This window comes from Leopardus geoffroyi, chromosome C3 (genome assembly GCF_018350155.1).
Source record: "Leopardus geoffroyi isolate Oge1 chromosome C3, O.geoffroyi_Oge1_pat1.0, whole genome shotgun sequence".
Classification (NCBI taxonomy): domain Eukaryota; kingdom Metazoa; phylum Chordata; class Mammalia; order Carnivora; family Felidae; genus Leopardus; species Leopardus geoffroyi.
Genome location: NC_059338.1, coordinates 87527703 through 87546971, shown reverse-complemented (window position 1 = coordinate 87546971; position 19269 = coordinate 87527703). Strand labels below are relative to the sequence as shown.

The 19269-nt window shown below is 38.6% G+C and overlaps 1 protein-coding gene across 13 annotated transcripts in view; it reads left to right on the top strand.

Moving 5' to 3' along the window:
* The window catches only part of TBC1D31 (TBC1 domain family member 31), a 100713-nt gene that overhangs the window by 55307 nt on the left and 26137 nt on the right, over positions 1-19269 (top strand). For all 13 annotated transcript variants that reach the window (XM_045453778.1, XM_045453780.1, XM_045453772.1 and 10 more), the window contains 8 exons: positions 3672-3848; positions 7335-7414; positions 7493-7639; positions 9803-9936; positions 15763-15896; positions 16238-16417; positions 17415-17647; positions 18327-18479. In XM_045453778.1, coding sequence (XP_045309734.1) covers positions 3672-3848; positions 7335-7414; positions 7493-7639; positions 9803-9936; positions 15763-15896; positions 16238-16417; positions 17415-17647; positions 18327-18479 — 1238 coding nt within the window. The remainder of the gene's footprint in view (positions 1-3671; positions 3849-7334; positions 7415-7492; positions 7640-9802; positions 9937-15762; positions 15897-16237; positions 16418-17414; positions 17648-18326; positions 18480-19269) is intronic.

The window sequence follows — 19269 nt, the reverse complement described above, 5'->3', positions numbered from 1 at the left end:
CCCGCTTAGGATCCTCTGTCCCCCTCTCTGTGTCCCTCCCCTGCTTGCGCTCTCCTAAAAATAAATATTAAAAAAAAAAAAAAACAAAACATAAACATAGTTATATGTTGATTGGTTGACATATTGTGATCTCTGGCTCACAGGGACCTAACTATTTCTCCTAGGAGCAATGATTCAGTATTCACTAACTTGGTATTTGCAGCTTCTTTATAGAACAGAACTACCAAAAAAAAAAAAAAAAAAAAAAAAAAAGGGGGCGCCTGGGTGGCACAGTCGGTTAAGCGTCCGACTTCAGCCAGGTCACGATCTCGCGGTCCGTGAGTTCGAGCCCCGCGTCGGGCTCTGGGCTGATGGCTCAGAGCCTGGAGCCTGTTTCTGATTCTGTGTCTCCCTCTCTCTCTGCCCCTCCCCCGTTCATGCTCTGTCTCTCTCTGTCCCAAAAATAAATAAACGTTGAAAAAAAACTTTAAAAAAAAAAAAAAAAAAAGAACAGAACTACCATGAATAGTGAGGATCTACTCTGTGTGTGTGTGTATGTGTACGTGTGTGTACACGCACATGACACGCATACATTTTCTTCAACCATATGGAGTTGTACTCTACTGTTCTTGTAAACTTTAAACATTTTAAGAACATATTATTTACTCTTAGAGTTTTCAGCTTAGCTGAACTTTACAAAAGCTAGGGAAATGTTACTAATGGAAGCAGGGAAAGATCTGAGAAAAATCAGAATAAGTCATTGACTTCCTCTCTGGTATTTGTTAAGCATTCACTTAAGATCATATTGACCAGAAAACTAACCTATACTAGAAGTAGGAAATCTTTTTTTTTTTTTTTTTTTTTTTTTTTTTTTCCCTTTTTGGACACATTACCAACACCACTAGTGTCTTTATGGCTATTCTAGGCTTACACAAATGCTCCGGTCTGTGGTCTCTATAAACCCCACCCACGTCCCATTCCTTCAAGTCCTGTTTATTGGGCACTGGAGAATTTCCAGTATTATTCTAATAAGTACACTAATTCCTACTTAATGTGTTGAAGTTTGAACACTACTAAGGTATGGCAATTCAGGTCATATCTCAGGCTCTAACCTTCAGGAGACTGTATTTCGTGGAAGTACATGGAGTTCAAAAAGAGAAAATGTGGCACTAGAATAACAATGTTAATAAAGATTTGGAAGGATGGGTTGAGGTTAGAAGATTGTTCAAGGATATTAAAGATGGGCAATATTCAGAAGCGAGACCTTTTCAATTTTTTTTTCTTTTTTTGAGAGAGCACAAGCAAGGGAGAGATGCAGAGAGAGAGGGAGAAAGAATCCTAAGCAGGCTTCAAGCCCAGTGCAAAGCTCAACATGGGGTTCGATCTCACGACTGTGAGATCATGAGCCAAAATCAAGAGTCAGATGCTTAACTGACTGAGCCACCCAGGCACCCCAGAAGTCAGACAGTTTTTTTTTAAAGTTTATTTATTTATTTTGAGAGAGAGAGCACCTAAGCAGGGAAGGGGCAGAGAGAGAGGGAGAGAGAAAGAATCCCAAGCAGGCTCTGTGCTGACAGCACAGAGCTTGACTATAGGGCTTGATCTCTCCAACTGTGAGATCATGACCTGAGTTGAGGTCAAGAGTTCAACGTTTAACCAGCTGAGCCACCCAGGTGCCCCCAGACTATTTCTAATTATATTTCATAGAGAAAGAATTGAAAAATTAAGTCATAGAATAAGTGGCCATTTTACTTTTTTTTTTTTTTAGCAGAGCTATTGTTACATTTTGTATTATCCTTGTATTCTTTATAGATATGAATAAATAACAAGGTATCCTAGAAAAATACTATTTAAAAAGCCTTATAGATACAGTGACAACTTTAAAAGTTTCTTATAATAATTTTAGAACAAAAATGCTGTATCTATACATACATGTACATTATTTCATTACCTACTCAACACATTTTACAGTGTTATGTATTCATCATACTGTAGCTGACAATAGGGAAAAAAATTTTTTGGACACTTACAGTAGGCTGCAGGTTTCAAAAGCAGAAGTCCTAAACGTATGAAGATAAAATGAGAAAAATCTTTGAAACCTCAAAGCGGTCTTTTAGTCGTCTATGTTATAAAAAAGGGTCAAGATGTTTGCTTTATTCTGTTTTTTTCTTTCAGAGATGAGAGGGGAGGAGGTCAAAAAGTTTGATTTCCTCAGGGCACCTGGGTAGCTCAGTCAGTTTAGCGTCCGACTCTTGATTTCAGCTCAGGTCATGATTCCAGGGTCATGGGATTGAGCCCTGCATTGGACTCCATGCTGAGAGTGGAACCTACTTGGGATTCTCTCTTTCTCCCCCTACCCTGCTTGTGCACGCGCTCTCTCTCTCTCTCAGATAAGTAAGTAAATATTTTTAAAAGTTTGGTTTCCTCTTCAAAGAGCTTTCTTGAGGATTCATGATTCATTTTCATTATACATAATCTTGGAAGAACACTGTTCTGGCCTTCATGACAGTTTAAACGCAAGCTAATGTGTATAAATTGTGTTTTTCTGAAATCTAATGTGTTCATTTGAACATGTGGGGTATTCCCTGTGTTCTTGTTCTCTGTTCTCATATGAAAGGAATTGGCACTTTGGCTTCCAGAAAAACATTTTTAAAATCACAAATCCACCTTGTCTTTAGCAATAATGGCCTCAAGCATTTATTTTTTTTTAGCTTATTTATTTCTGTTTTTTTTTAAGCTTATTTATTTATTTTGGGAGAGAGAGAGAGAGCACGTGCGCGCAAGCTGAGTGGGGGAGGGGCAGAGAGGCATAGAGAGAGAATCCCAAGCAGGCTCCATCAGCATAGAGCCCGACGTGGGGCTTGAACTCATGAACCCATGAGACCATGACCTGAGGCAAAACCAAGAGTCAGATGCTTATCTGACAGAGCTGCCCAGGCGCCCTCACCTCAAACATTTAAATGATCTCAGGAAGCTGAGTTATCGTATCTCCTCATTTCCTTTGAACTCAGGGAAGATCTTTTGATTACAAACAGGTATTATTCATAGAGAAACTGTTTCAGTGAATCATTTTCCCTTAAGTAAATTGAAGTTGTTGGGGTTTATTTTCCCATAAAAATGAGGGTTTAGAATTTAAGTTGTGCTGTCTGAACTGCCTCGCAAGCTGTGGATGCGGTAGGGGACTAACAGCCATCTCTCTGCAGATTAAAAAATGTAACCAAGGACAGAGAGGCAGGTGTCCCAGGCTTCCAGAGGGAAGTCATTTGACAGCTCCTTCCGAGAAAGTTCACTTGAGCCCGAAGAATATTAGGGTGCTTCTCTCAGCATTCTAGAGGGCCCTGTGTCTAACTGTGGCTTCTCTGCTACAAGTTATCACCAAACTACTAACTTTATCATGCAAAGAACGGACTGATATACTATGATTTAAGGCCAGTTTTCAAGGGATAATTAAATTCTATTTATTGTTGCTATTAATTGTGTATCTTTATTGTGTTCTTCTAAGGAATTTTGCAGAAACTGGATTTGACAACCAGGAAGCATTTCTTGAATATTTTATTTACACTTTTGCTTGAAGAATAAGGATGTATGTTAAGGCACATTATGAAACTGTTCAAAACATGTCTTGGAAATCCTATGCGAACAGGTCTGTTTTCCAAGGATAGCCACTGGATTTTATTTTTTCCCCCTTTTAGCCACCTCCTCCCTTAGTGAAAGTGATTGAAGATTTGCCTAAGAGTAAACTGAATTCTGGTGGCCTTAAGATGAAAGTCACATCAGGAAGAGTTCAGCGGCCAGCAAAATCAAGGGAAAACAAAATACAAGCCAGAATATTAAAACAAGACCTGACTGGTAATTTTGAAAATAAAGAGGTAAGAATATGTTATAATTATGTTTTTGTTTGTCATGACTCTGCTGGGGACAAGATTTATGATACTTAGGCCATCATCACTCTTCCCTCTCTTAGAAGTTTTTAAGAAAGATATGAAGAGAAGAACTGAATAACTGAAATTATAATGTGCTTTCTAAACTTTTAAGTATACAGTTAGTACATGTTTATGGTTTTTAAAAAAGTCAAACAATATAGGGGTGCCTGGGTGGCTCAGTCAGCTAAGCATCCGACTTCAGTTCCGGTCATGATCTCGTGGTTCACGAGTTGAAGCCCTGCGTTGCACTCTGTGCTGGCAGCTCAGAGCCTGGAGCCTGCTTTGGATTCTGTGTCTCCCTCTCTCTCTGCCCCTCCCCTGCTCGTGCTCTGTCTCTCTGTCTCTCTCTCTCTCTCTCTCAAAAGTAAATAAACATTTAAAAAACATTTTTTTTTAAATAGACTATTACCAGCACCCCCAGAAGACCCCCTTCTTCTCCCCTCCAGACCTTTGCCCCCCTTACCCCAAGGATCACTACTCTTCTGACTTGTAACACCATAGGTCAGTTCTGCCTTTTTTGTACTTACATAAATCAGGTCATTCAGTTTGTACTCTTTTGCGTCTGGCTTTCATTCAACATTAAGTTCGATTTATGTTTGAGAAATCCATGTAGTTGTAAATCATTCACTTGTAGCTGTGCAAAATTCCATCATGTGAATAAACCATATTTTATCCATTCTGTAGTCAGTAAGCATTCGGGTAGTTTTCTAATTTTTTGTGCTATTAGAAATAGGGCTGCCACGGGGCGCCTGGGTGGCTCAGTCGGTTAAGTGGCCGACTTTGGCTCAGGTCATGATCTCGCGGTCCGTGAGTTTGAGCCCGCGTCAGGCTCTGTGCTGACAGCTCGGAGCCTGGAGCCTGTTTCAGATTCTGTGTCTCCCTCTCTCTGACCCTCCCCCATTCATGCTCTGCCTTTCTCTGTCTCAAAAATAAATAAACGTTAAAAAAAAAAAATTAAAAAAAAAAAGAAACAGGGCTGCCACTGTTCTAGTACATTCTACTACATCTCTGTCTGTGACATAGGACACATTTATGCCGGATATAAACCTAGCAATGGAATTACTGGCTTATCAGCAATGCGCTTATTCATCTGTAGTAAGTTGTCAGTTTTCCCAAGAAGTTGATTGAAACCATGCGTATTCCCACCAAGAGCTCTAGTATTTGAGAACTCCAGTGCTCCATGGTCTCACCAGCACTTGACATTTTTCACATTAATTTTAATAACCCCTTTTTTTCTCTGAGCATTTGAAAATTGTGAAACTCGTGTAAAAAATAAAACGTGTTGTCTACAGGGAAATTCATTAGAGAGCCAGTGCCTGGAGCTTTTAGTGGAGGCTGGCTATGTAGGCATTCTCTGTTTAGTACATGTCAAAATCCCAGAGTCTACATGGAAATTAGGTATTCAGCATACATCAGAGCATACAAACAATTCAGGCACAGTGAGCCGCTCTTACTGGTTCTGGGGATAGTGGGAACTTTCTCGAAATCCAGGTTTCTAGGCACTAGACAAGGCCAAACCTTGTAAGTATGCCTTTCTAAGGGTAGCATTCTCAGACCTGACATGTTAACACTTTTCTGGGCATAGCCAGATCCTCATTAAGAGCGTGTTACCCATGGCTTTGAAGCTCCTGTGTGCTTATCCCCACCCGTATCTCTCTCCCTGTCCCAGAGATGTAACTATTGTCCTCGCTTTTGTGCTAATTATGTCCTTGATTATCTTTATAGTTTTATCATCTCTACCTGTAACCCTAAACAAAATATTGTTTAGGGTTTATTTATTATTTTTTTTACTTAAAAAAATTTTTTTAATGTTGATTTATTTTTGAGAGAGAGAGAGACAGAGCATGAGCAGGGAAGGGGCAGAGAGAGGGAGACACAGAATCCGAAGCAGGCTCCAGGCTCTGAGCCGTCAGCACTGAGCCCGATGCAGAGCTCAAACCTGCGAACTGTGAGATCATGACCTAAGCCACAGTTGGACACTTAACCGACTGAACCACCCAGGTGCCCCAGGGTTTAGTTTTAAAATGCTAAGTAGCAGGCACAAATCTAGCTGTGTAAAGATTGGACAATGTTGTTCCTATTAGTTGATGCTCTAATGAGAGAATAAGCTGAATGTGAGCTCTGACACGTGGTCTGACTACAGCTTTCCTGAGAATTTACAGGAGCCTTTTCTGGGAAAACTGTGGCCATGATCCCAGTTGACTTCTGGGAAATAAAAGAGACATCACAGTCAGGGCATCTGGCAGAGCTCTAGTATTAGTGAAATTTGGAAATCCCACAGAAATACATCAGGGAGCAGTCTGCTTCTGAGCAACCCTCAGCCAGCGCTAAGAGTAGGGCGAAGGAGAGCCCTTGTGCACGGTGAGATGCATCTCTTCAACGAGCAGTGTCAGGACCTGGAAGGGGAAGTGGGATCTTTACCCATAGATGGTCCAGATGAGAACAGATCAAACTCAGGCCAAACCCACCCGGGCATTTTATCTTTGTTTAAAAAGAGGTTGCAGTGGCAGCAGGTGTCCTGCAGATGACAAAAATGAATATATCTGTTTCATAGATCACACTGCTCCAGTCTCGCCCAGTTGCCCTCAGTGTCTGGTGCATGGCTCTCAAATGGGGATCTTCATTCGCTATCATCTTGGGTTTTCCCTTCACCCCTCTCACACTGGCATTGAACTAAGTCAGAAAATCTGGCTTTGAGTCTTTAGCTGAGACTTATTCAGCAAGTTAGTGACCTGAACTCACAGGTTCGTGGCACTGAGCGCTGACCTTCCCATTTTCTCAAAGAAAACAGCATCCCATCCGTTTCATTGAGTTGTTAGTATCAAATGAAGTAATCTGTGAAACTGGCTTTATAATCCAAAAATTTATGAAGTATTTTTCCATCAAGATAAAAATTGACTTAAAAGTAAGGCGGGGGGGGCACCTGGATGGCTCAGTCAATTGAGTGTCTGACTCTTGATTTCAGCTCAGGTCATAATTTCATGGTTCGTGGGATCGAGCCCTGTGTCAGACTTTATGCTGACAGTGTGGAGCCTCCTTGGGATACTCTCTCTCTCTCTCTCTCTCTCTCTCTCTCTCTCTGCCCCTCCTCTGCTCACACTCTGTTTCAAAATAAATAAACTTTAAAAAAGATCTTCAGATTTCCATTAAAAAAAAAAAAAAGCAAGAAGATGGAAAAAAAGAGGGAGAGGGAAGAAATCGACTGACCATTTACAGAAAAGTTTGTCAGAATTGGACCTAGGGTAATATGTCAGGAACTTTATCTGCACACAGTATGCACACTGGAGAGAGAGAGAATAGAAAGTCTCAGATGTAAAAAAAAATTTTTTTTTACTGTGTGTTGTGTTCTGAAGTTGGAAAGCCACTGTGGGCTGTGTTACCTTTTCAGTTTTGTGATTACGTCATTTATCGACATTATTTTTTTTCTTTAAGAATGAGGTGTCAGATGGATTAAACAAAAAGCGTTTACAAATCTTATTAAAAGGCTATGGTGAATATCCAACGAAATACAGGTAAAATTTATATTCTTTTATGTTAAATCAGTTGCACCCCCAAAACTTCTCTTGGTTAAAATTCTATTTTTATTTCAGAATGTTCATTTGGCGCTCTCTGCTACAACTGCCTGAAAATCATACTGCATTTAGTAGCCTGGTGGATAAAGGTGTTCACGTGGCATTTCTCAACCTTCAGAAGAAATACCCCATCAAAAGTAGGAAACTACTCAGAGTATTACAGAGGTATGCCCAGTATATTGCAGCAATATGGAATCTTCCTTGAGATATTTATTAATTACGAATGGGAAGATAGTAATTTTATAGTAGAGAAACTCAGCAGGTACCACCTTAGCCAAGTAGTCAAATTTAAAGTCACCAGTAGTAACACACATCAGTATGTTGCCCATAACTTTCTTGATATTCTTGCCAAACATTTATAACGTCCGTCCAAATCATGAGAAAATGTTGAGGGACAATCTATAAAATAACTGGTATTCCTCAAAAATGTCAGTGTCCAAAAAATAAGAGACTGGGGAGCTCCCGCACTGGAAGAACCTATGGTGACTTAGCGAATGAATGCAGTGTTATATCCTAGACTGGCGAGGTGAAAACCCAGCACACAGGAAAATGGGAACAATGATAAAATCTGAATGAGTCTGATTTAGTTACTAGCATAGTACCGATGTTAAATCCTAAGTGTTGATAACTACTGTGTTTATGCAAGATGTTAACGTGAGAAGAATTTGAGTGAGATATACAGGAACACTCTACTGTTTTTGCAACTTTTTGTAAACCTGAAACTATTTCAAAATGAAAGGTTTAAAAAAAAAAAAAAAGACAGACAAACTTTAAAAGTATCAGAAGTAAATATGGGAGAATTGCAGTCCTAGAGTAAGGCAGGCCTTTTTTGAGCATGACATATCTAGAAGAGCTTGATATGAACAGAAATCTCTACATGTAAAAAAATTCCCCAGAGACATGTATGAAGCCGAGAAAGTACGTATATATACAAAACATCAGATAAATGAAAGGCTAATTTCTATACAATGTATTCGTGTAAATGAACATGGAAATGACCAACCAATAAAAAACAAATAGGATTGAATGTATAGTTCGTAGCTGGGGATATGGTTCTTAAACATGTAAAGATGCTATACCTCCCTTATAATAAATGCTAATCAAAATTACATTGGAGGGGTGCCTGGGTGGCTTAGTCGGTTAAACATCTAACTTTGGCTCAGGTCACGATCTCGTGGTTTGTGAGTTCAAGCCTAACAGCTCAGAGCCTGGAGCCTGCTTCAGATTCCTCCTCCTCTCTGTGCCCCTCCCATGCTCATGCTCTGTCTCTCTCTGTCTCTTAATAATAAACATTACAAAAAAAATTTTTTTAACAAAAGTAAAATTACATTGGAAAAAATGTGTATATGTGTATATATATATATGTATGTATATATGTATGTGTGTGTGTATATATATATATATACATATATATATATATACACAACCATATTGAAATACCATTTTGCATCTAGACTAAAGGTATAAAAAGTAGGTTGATAATAAAACATGTTGGCTAGAGTGAGAGAATGGGCATCCCCTTAACTCTGCTAATGAGAATGTGAACAGACACTATTTTTGCAGAGAATAATTTGGCACTGGCTATTGAAATTAATGCACATGTCCTTTGACTCAGCAATTCCATTTCTAGGAATTTATCCAAATCTATATTCCCACATTAAGAATGATGTAAATACAACAGTAAGCATGGCATTGGTTATAAAGGATTAGAAACAAATGCCCAGTAAGGCCACGTTAAAGAAATTAGGGTATATTTATACAGAACTGTCTTGTGTACCAAAGCTCCACATATACTGATAATGAACTATTCCCAAGATACTATTTAAGCAAAAAATGCAAGGTGCAAAACAACATTTACATTTGTGATTTTTAAAATCACAATATTTTTTTGTAAAGTAAAGTAAAATCACTATACTTTTTGTAAAGTAAAATCACTATACTTTTAACAGTGGTTCTGGGGAGGTAAACTAGATGATAAAAGTAGGAGGGAGAACTTTCACCAAATATCCCTTCTGTATCCAATTTTTTTTTTTTTTAATTTATTTTATTTTTGAGACAGAGAGAGACAGAGCATGAACGGGGGAGGGTCAGAGAGAGGGAGACACAGAATCTGAAACAGCCTCCAGGCTCTGAGCTGTCAGCACAGAGCCCGACGCGGGGCTCTTACTCACAGACCGCGAGATCATGACCTGAGCCGAAGTCGGCTGCTTAACCGACTGAGCCACCCAGGCGCCCCTGTATCCAATTTTTTATCATGTTAATATATTACATAGATAAATTTTAGTAGTAAACTGTTTCCTGGCCTGTATTTCCTTGTCTGCTCCACAGAACGCTCTCCGCATTAGCTCACTGGTCTGCCATCTTTAGCGACACACCGTATCTTCCACTCTTGGCATTTCCATTTGTAAAATTATTCCAGAACAACCAACTCATCTGTTTTGAAGTTGTTGCTACTCTCATAAGTAAGTAAATAAGTATGTAATAATGAAACCAAGAGTGGATTCCTGTGTATTTTTCTGATGTCTTTGCAACTTTGCAACATTCAACAATTCTAGTGGGAAGCAAACAGACTTAGAGCACAAAATGGACGGTTTGGACATTTATACATAAACCTTTGTTTTTTTTTTAATTTACAAGAGAATTTGGATAGTTACATTTTATTTTTTATTGGCAGGGAGGAGCAGGGGGACAGAAGGAAAGAGAGAGAATCCCAAGCAGGCTCCACAGTCAGTGTGGAGCCTGACGCGGGCCTCAATCTTATGACCCTGGGTTCATGACCTGAGCCAAAATCAAGAGTCAGATGCTCAACTGTTTGAGCCACTGAGGGGACTCAGGATAGTTGCATTTTAGAAGATAATGTTATAGGCCAGATTTTGGTGGTCAGTAGGAAGCAGATGCTTCACTTACTGAAAGTCAGTATTATTCATAGGATTTTAGTGAGAACGTAAAGCATTTAGCACACAGTGCCTAATGTGGCAAGTTCTGGCTGCTATCCTCATTCTCATTATTCATAGTGCGCATTTATTGAGAACTTTCTCTTTAACATGTAGCATTCTTATTTTGCCTTTATTAACTTCTATAAATCTTGCAACAGTCCTATGAGGTAGGTGTTATGAGGTAGGTTTCCTTCTTATAGTTGAGGAAACTGAGGCACAAATAGCTTAAGTTCCCCAGGGTAGGTTAGTAGCAGAATAGGGATGTGAACCCAGGCAGTCAGACTCTAGCCTGTGCTCCCAACCATTGTGTTACCAGCTCGTCTACACTGAAAACTGAATCCTTTCTTCATCTTAATATAATTGGGTCAGCTAAACAGTTGATAAACCAGATCCAATTTACATTGGTTTAACAAAAATAACCAGTTTCATTTGTATTTTAAATTATTTAAAAAGGTTTTCTTGTACAAAGGAGATAAGCACTTAACTATAACAGTAAAATTCTGAAGAGTAGAAATAAAAAGATTCAAGCATATATATTGTGAATATTTTAGTATACTTTATGTTTTTTTGTTCATTTAATTACATTGCATTTGATTTGATAACTTTTTCCTGATCATTGGAGAAAATATAGGAAAATATACAAAAGAAAATTCACCAGTGTTCCTCCTCCCCATTTATAATCTTTGATAATACATTGATGAATTTCTGTTTAATGTTTTATTTATTTTTGAGAGACAGAGCATGAGCAGGAGAGGGAGGGCAGAGAGAGAGAGGGAGACACAGAATCCAAAGCAGGCTCCAGGCTCTGAGCTGTCAGCACAGAGCCCGACGCAGGGCTCGAACTCACCACAAGATCATGACCTGGGCCAAAGCCGGATGCTTAACTGACTGAGCCACCCAGGCAGGCACCCCCATACACTGATGAATTTTTTTAAGTTTTTAATTTATTTTTGAGAGAGACAGAGTACAAGCAGGGAAGAGGCAGAGAGAAAGAGAGAGAGAGAGAGAGAGAAAGAGAGAGAGAGAGAGAGAGAGAGAGAGAGAGAGAGAATCCCAAGCAGGCTCTACCCTGTCAGCACAGCCAAACGCAGGGCTCAATCTCACAAACCATGAGATCATGACCTGAGCTGAAATCAAGAGCTGGAGCTCAAATGACAAGCCACCCAGGCACCCCTTGATGAATTTCTTGTAAGAGCATTTCCCCCAAATCATTAAATATTCTTGAAAAACATAGTTTATTCCCTGCATAATGTAATATTTCATTATACAGGTATATCATAGTTTAGTGCCAACTGCTAGACTTTTAGTTTTTCTGATAATTTTTCCATACTTAAAAGCAGGTTTTTAATTTTTATATTTTTATAATTATACTATTTTTATTTAATATGTATATTTCTTTTTATAAACTTTATAAATATTTTAGTGACTGTAATATTCTTTTTTTTCCCACATGATTATAATATTCTCTAATGTGAGTGTACTAGTCTGATCTGTTGTTGAACATTTAGGTTATTTTTAATTTTTACCTAGTTAAAGAAGCAGTGTTATAATGATCTTCACATATAAATATTTACAGTATTTTCTCTTGGTCAGATTCCTACAATTGGTATTATTAGGTCATAAAATATGAGTATTCCAACTGATTCCTCAGAAGGGTTTTCCTAGTTTACTCTGGCAATAACACTTAGAGTTTTAAAAGGAAAAGAAGCAACTCAACAACAAAAAGACAATCCAATTTTTATATGGGCAAAGGACTTGATTAAACATTTCTCTTTAGAAGATACACAAATGGCTAACGAGTACATGAAAGGATCCTCTGGATCATTAGTCATAAAACCACACGCCAGGATACCACTTTATACCTACTAGGATGGCTATAATTAAAAAACAGAAAAAAGCACAAGTGTTGGCGAGAATGGAGAAAAATTAGAACCTTCATACACTGCTGGAAATGTAAAATGTACGTTCACTGTGGAAAATTGGCAGTTCTTCAGAAAGTTAAACATAAAATTACCATATAACCCCAACAATTGCACTCTTAGGGATATACCCAAACAAACTGGAAACAGAGCCCCAAGCAGATACTTGTATGTGAATGTTCATGGCAGCATTATTCCAAACAGCCAAAAGATAGAAACAGCCTGAGTGTCACCATCACCATCCTCATTATGTTAACATCATTGTTGTTAACAGGTGAATGGATAAACTATATCTATCTATCTATCTATATAGTCAATGGAATATTATTCCATCATCTAAAGGAATGAAATTCTGATACATGGTACAACATGGATGAACCTTGAAAGCATTATGCTTAATGAAATAAGCTAGGCATAAAAGGACAAATTTATATGAAATATCTCAAATAGGAAAATTTATAGACGTAGAAAGTAGATTAGAGCTTACCAAGGGCTGTGGGAGGTGGAAATAGGAAGTTAGTGCTGAATGGGTACAGTTTCTTTTTGGAAAAGGATTTTGCAAATAGTGATGGTTACACAGCACTGTGAATATAATTGATGGCACTGAATCGTGCACTTAAAAATGGTTAAAGTGGCACATTATGTTTTACCAAAGGAAAGGCTTATTATATCTAGGTAAGCGTGCAAAACTAATTTATATTTCCAGTAAAATCTTGTTACATCCCTGGAGTATGATTGTGTGCTAGGGAAATTGATTTTCTCTTCTAAACCTGAAATCTAAATCTAGAGGATCCATCATGATCAGCATGAGTAGCTGTGAGTTTTCATCAAGGGTCTCAAACTAACTTTATTGCAAGTAAACATTTACTGAGCTCCAACTAAATGTTAGCGCTGCTTGCAGTATGCCGTTGTTCTGGCTTTTTAGGTTCACAGTCTACTTGGGACCTAGGGGAAAGTTTGATGGAACACAGTCACTTTGATGTAGAATTTGGAACGTTTATAAGAGTCTTCTGTAGGCACTCTTTATGGTCTTTTATGACCAAGAGGAAGTTGTTGTGGTTTGGTCAGGGATCTCCACGCAGGTATTTCTCTTTATCCTGCTCCCCGTTCTGTCACCGGGTCCTCTACACACACTCTGTTGTGGTGACACCGAGCAGAATGAAAGAAGAGAAGGCAAACAGTTTCCGTGTAAAGCGGGGTTTCCCTCGTGCCTAAATGAGAACACTGTTCTGTTAATGAAGATATAGATACAGGAATCAGGGCTGTGTGTGTGTGTGTGTGTGTGTGTGTGTGTGTGTGTTAAAATTCCTAGCACTAGCAGTGTCTGAGACATGGTAGGTACTTAGTACATGTTGCTGAACTGCATTTTTTTCTTTTTTTTTTTAAATTTATTTATGAGGGAGAGAGAGCTCATGAGCAGGGGAGGAGGAGAGAGGGAGAAAGAACCCCAAGCAGGCTCTACACTAACAGCACGGGGTTTGAGCCCACAAATCGTGGGATCGTGACCTGAGCCAAAATCCAGAGTTGGATGCTTAACCTACTGAGCCACTCAGGCGCCCCTGAACTGGATTTTTCTTTTAAAGTTAACTTAAAAGCAGCAGTTAAAGAAGTTGAAATAATGTCTTTTAAAGTTTAGTCTTTGCAACAGTTTATTAATGCCTGAATTATTAACTCAAATTTACTTTCTAATAAATAATTGACTTCTGGCATTAGTGAGCCCTTTATAAACCATATGTATCCAAAATTCTGCTGATCGAAGCCTTCTTTTGCTAATATGAGAAAGAAGGAGATCTTATCATCATAGGATGAAATCACAACTCAATGTTTAAAGTAAAAAAATCTGAATTTAATAATTAAGGAGCACTGTGGTGGTTAGATACACTTCATTGAGTGAAACGTACTGATCTTACCAGGGTTTTTGAGGAGAATGTTTTGGGGGTTGCAGTGGTTACTCAGTGAGTTAAAGTCAGCTTTATGTTAGTTTTTGGTTTTTTTTTTAACGTTTTACTTATTTTTGAGAGAGGGAGAGACAGAGCATGAACAGGGGAGGGTCAGAGAGAGGGAGACACAGAATCTGAAACAGCCTCCAGGCTCTGAGCTGTCAGCACAGAGCCCGACGCGGGGCTTGAACTCACGGACCGCGAGATCATGACCTGAGCCGAAGTCGGCCGCTCAACCGACTGAGCCACCCAGGCGCCCCTCAAGTCAGCTTTAGAAGCATCTTTAGCAGAATGCTTTCCACTGGCTGACTTTCAGAGGATACCGCTGTCACTGTTTGGTTTTCAAAGGTAGGTCAACTGAATAGGTTGTCATTGATGACATAGATTTAAAAACAATGCTGGGGGCTGTGGTGCGCCTGGGTGGCTCAGTCGGTTAAGCCTCCGCCTTCAGCTCAGGTCATGATCTCACAGTTTGTGGGTTCGAGCCCTGTGTCAAGCACTGTGCTGACAGCTCAGAGACTGGAAACTTCTTCAGTTTGTGTGTCTCCCTCTCTCTCTCTGCTGCTCCCTGACTCTCTCTCTCTGTCTCTGTCTCTCTCTCTCTCTCTCTCTAAAATAAATAAACATTAAAAAAAATTTTTTTTAATTAAAATATAAAAATGAAAACAATTCTGGTGGTTACTTGTTACCATGGCTGTGGAACAGTCATTCTTGTCCTAGTAATGGAGACGTGTTTATTCTCGTATAACATTTCAAGAATAGGGATTTGATACATGCCCATTTTTTTAATGTATTGCTACTGATGCATAAGAATGTAATTTTTAACATTTCCCGTGAACTTTTCTAATTTTGATTAGGTATGAACTTGAGTAGATTTCAGGAGATTAGCACTTAACATTCATCACATTTAATGAAGACTTAAAAAGGAACCTTTTTTCGAAGGGTCATTTTGTTAACCAGGAGAAGCAGGAAGCAGAGTGCCCTGTGGTGAGGATCAGGAATACTTTGGGAAGTTTTGTTTGTTTTAATGGACACTTTGTCGGGGCACTGGGTGGCGCAGTCGGTTAAGCGTCCGACTTCAGCCAGGTCACAATCTCGCGGTCCGTGAGTTCGAGCCCCGCGTCGGGCTCTGGGCTGATGGCTCAGAGCCTGGAGCCTGTTTCCGATTCTGTGTCTCCCTCTCTCTCTGCCCCTCCCCCGTTCATGCTCTGTCTCTCTCTGTCCCAAAAATAAATAAACGTTGGAAAAAAAAAAAAAAAATGGACACTTAGTCATTGACCGCTCTCATTTGGAGAAATTGGCCAGTTCTATAGACCTAAAATACTAAGTTAACATGATGGAACTTTAAAATTGATTATTCTAGAATTTAAAGAGTTATCATGTTTTCTTTATTAATGGGCATATTAAGGACATAGAGTGGATACATTTAAAATTACAAAGTCCTTTGATAATACAGAATGGTAAAGATAAATTTCCCATTTTTTTCTTCATAGTCAATTGGTGTCAACACTGGTTTGAATATTTTCCTAATCCTCCTATCAATATTCTCAGTATGATAGAAAATGTTCTGGCATTTCACGACAAAGAACTACTGCAGCATTTCATAGATCATGATATAACTTCCCAGGTAAGAAGTAAAAGGTTTTTAGAATAACATGACTTATTTTGGAAGCTCACATTGGTTCTGGTATAAATATAGCAGTATTTTCTTGAAAGTATATAATAAAAGACCAGTCACCTTTTATATTTTGGAATAAAGAATGGAATAAAAAGTATTCCATTCTTTTTCTCCATTAAACTGCTCTCCTAAAAATCTATAAAGAAGGGTCCATAGTGAGGTAGTTCTTTTCATAATTGTTTTTGATATAACGATTTTAATAGCTACATCAAATGTAAGAGAGTATTAGCAGTGAATGACTTACGGCTTGTCTGTAGAAGACTGATCAATTTTTTCCTTATTGATTGTAGCTGTATGCATGGCCTCTTCTTGAAACCGTTTTTTCAGAAGTACTAACAAGAGAGGAGTGGCTAAAATTATTTGATAATGTCTTTTCCAACCATCCTTCATTCCTCCTGATGACTGTCGTGGCCTACAACACATGTTCCAGGGCTCCTCTGCTCAACTGCAGTCTCAGAGATGATTTTGAGGTAAATATCCTTGTTCTCAAGGAGCAGTTCTCAACTTTCATGTATTTCAGTTGAAAACTCCCTTCGCTTATTGAGTACCTGTTGCACGTCTGGCGCCCGTGGAACGTGGTAAACAGTGGAGAGCAAGTTAGATCACATCCTTACCCTGACGTAGTTGGTAGATAATTCAACAGACAGTTACAGCAGACTAACTGTCTTAAAATCATCCCTTTAGAAAACAGACTTGGTAACACTGGAATTTAGTGCTTGTTGCCTACGGAAAGGATGTTTAACAGTTGGGTCGTTGTTAATTCTGTGCGTGGTTTTATCAGCGATCCATCTGGTCCGTGACAATCTGCATGCTTATTACACACACATACAAAGTGGTAACTAGGAGAATTCTGAGACTTGGCCAGAAAGTTACTTGACAGCATTAGAGGAGGTTTTTAAAGGGGGAGGTTTTTTCGGTAGACGGGATGAATTGGGTTTGTTACTTATTTTATGGCTCCCGTCAAACTTTATTTTTACTTAATGTTCGCAGGATACATCCATATATGTATGTTAGAGTTCGGACCTGCCAGCAGAACAAGTTAATGTGGAAGCAGTTCAGATATGTTTAATGAATCAAGCTAATTTATTTTCAGTTTTATTTATTTTGGATTTTGAAGGGAAAAGAATGCAAGCAGAAAAGTTTATTCCATTGTTGGGTGAAGCATTCTTCTTCTGATACAAAGGAAGCCTTTGGTTTGAGTTCAGATTTTCAAAGTATTATTTCAAATGTTTGGTTTTGAAATTTTATTTGACTTTGAAAATATGAAATTGGATCTTCATTTTAAAACTTAGGTTAAGAAAAGCTTCAGCGAATTTGCCAAAAAAGAAAGAAAGGCAGTAGGGAGGGAGGAAGGAGGAAATCCTCTGAAAGATAAATTCACATTTACTTTTTAAACTCTTGTTTTAATTCTACCTCATAATGGCTTTGTTAGGTAAATCTCAACTTAAACACAAAATTTTCTTACAGTATTTTTTTCATCATCGGAATAACCTGGATATAAGTGTTGTGATTAGAGAAGTTTATCATCTCATGGATACCACTCCTACCGATATTCATCCGAACGGCAAGCTTGATGCTTTTGTGGCGTTGACAAAAGGGCAATATCCAGTATTTAACCAGTATCCAAAGTTTATTGTGGACTATCAGACACAGGAGCGAGAACGAATAAGGAATGATGAGTTGGACTTCTTAAGGGAGAGGTAATCATAGAACAGTTGTTCTTTGTGTGATAGAAGCAAAATCTGTTAAAAATACAGACAAGAAAAATTTTTGTAAGAAACACAGGTAAATTATTAAGTATTTGTGTAAAATCAGAGTTTGAAAGCTAGAAATATCTTTAAAGATATTTAATTCTTGCATATAGAAGTAAAATAATGACATTTTGATCTGGTATACATTTTGTGTTTTAGTTGTTCTTGGATTTTAAGTTACTCAGTTTTCTTTGTTTGCATTTTTTTGTGAGACTTGTGTAGGGCATCCTTTTCAATGCTTTTTTTTTTTTTAAGTTTATTTATTTTGAGAGAGAGAGAGCGTGTATGCATGCAAGAGAGAGTAGGGAAAGGGCAGGGAGAGAGGAAGAGAGAATCCCAAGCAGGCTCTGCTCTGTCAGCGTGGAGCCTGATGTGAGGCTCGAACTCATAAACAGTGAGATCATGACCTGAGCCGAAATCAAGAGTCAGACAATCAGCCAGTCGAGCCACCCAGGTGCCCCCTTTTCCCTGTTTTCTACTCCTTTAATGAGGTAAAATTTTATTTGTAAAAGTGAAAGGCAGTAATTCAAGGTCTCAAAGGGAAATAGTAATTTACCCTTTCATAACCACACATGCATATTGGGGTCTTGTTTGCATCTTGATATAATAATAATATTATCTATTTAAGGCAAATGGTTGAAGATATGCAAGCTGAAGTAGACCAGCAAAGAGTTGAAGATGAAGCTTGGTACCAAAAACAAGAACTACTTCGTAAAGCTGAGGAGACAAGGAGAGAAATGCTCTTACAGGAGGAGGAGAAGATGGTACAGCAGAGACAGAGGTGTGTTGATCGTTTCGAAAAACTCTGGACATGTGAGTCAGTTGGATGATTTTTACTTTCTTTCTTCTATATACAACATTACCCAGCCATGGCATGCTCATTAAGCAAATATTTAAGTTAGTAAAAAGATATCTGCATATACCACATTTCAAAAAATTGGCATATAGTGAAATGTAATTCTAAAACTACATTGAATATAACTTTGCACTGATTATTCAGAAGTAATACAAGATCTAATGTTCCTTGGAGGACATTATTAGAAACATCATTGTACTGTAGGCAGAAACGCTTTGTAATACAGTGCTGGATAAATCACCTTTAGGGGAGTATAATTTTGAAAATTATGTTTTAAACATATCTGTGTGACTTGAAAATTGGAACATAAAAGGATTATCTCATTATGCATTTCATGCGTTGGAGGCCAGAGGAAGATGTATTAAATGCTTATTCAAAAGTATATTCATAAAACAAAATTTTTAAATTAAGATTATGGGATGAGCACTAAGACTATGCCACATTGTGGGGAAACTCACTTCTGTAACTGTTTACTTATTTTTACTTTTGATTGGGACTTCATGAAACCGATTTCACGTGTGGGTTAAAAAGAATGACTGGGGGCGCCTGGGTGGCGCAGTCGGTTAGGCGTCCGACTTCAGCCAGGTCACGATCTCATGGTCCGTGAGTTCGAGCCCCGCGTCGGGCCCCGCGGATGGCTCAGAGCCTGGAGCCTGTTTCCGATTCTGTGTCTCCCTCTCTCTCTGCCCCTCCCCCGTTCATGCTCTGTCTCTCT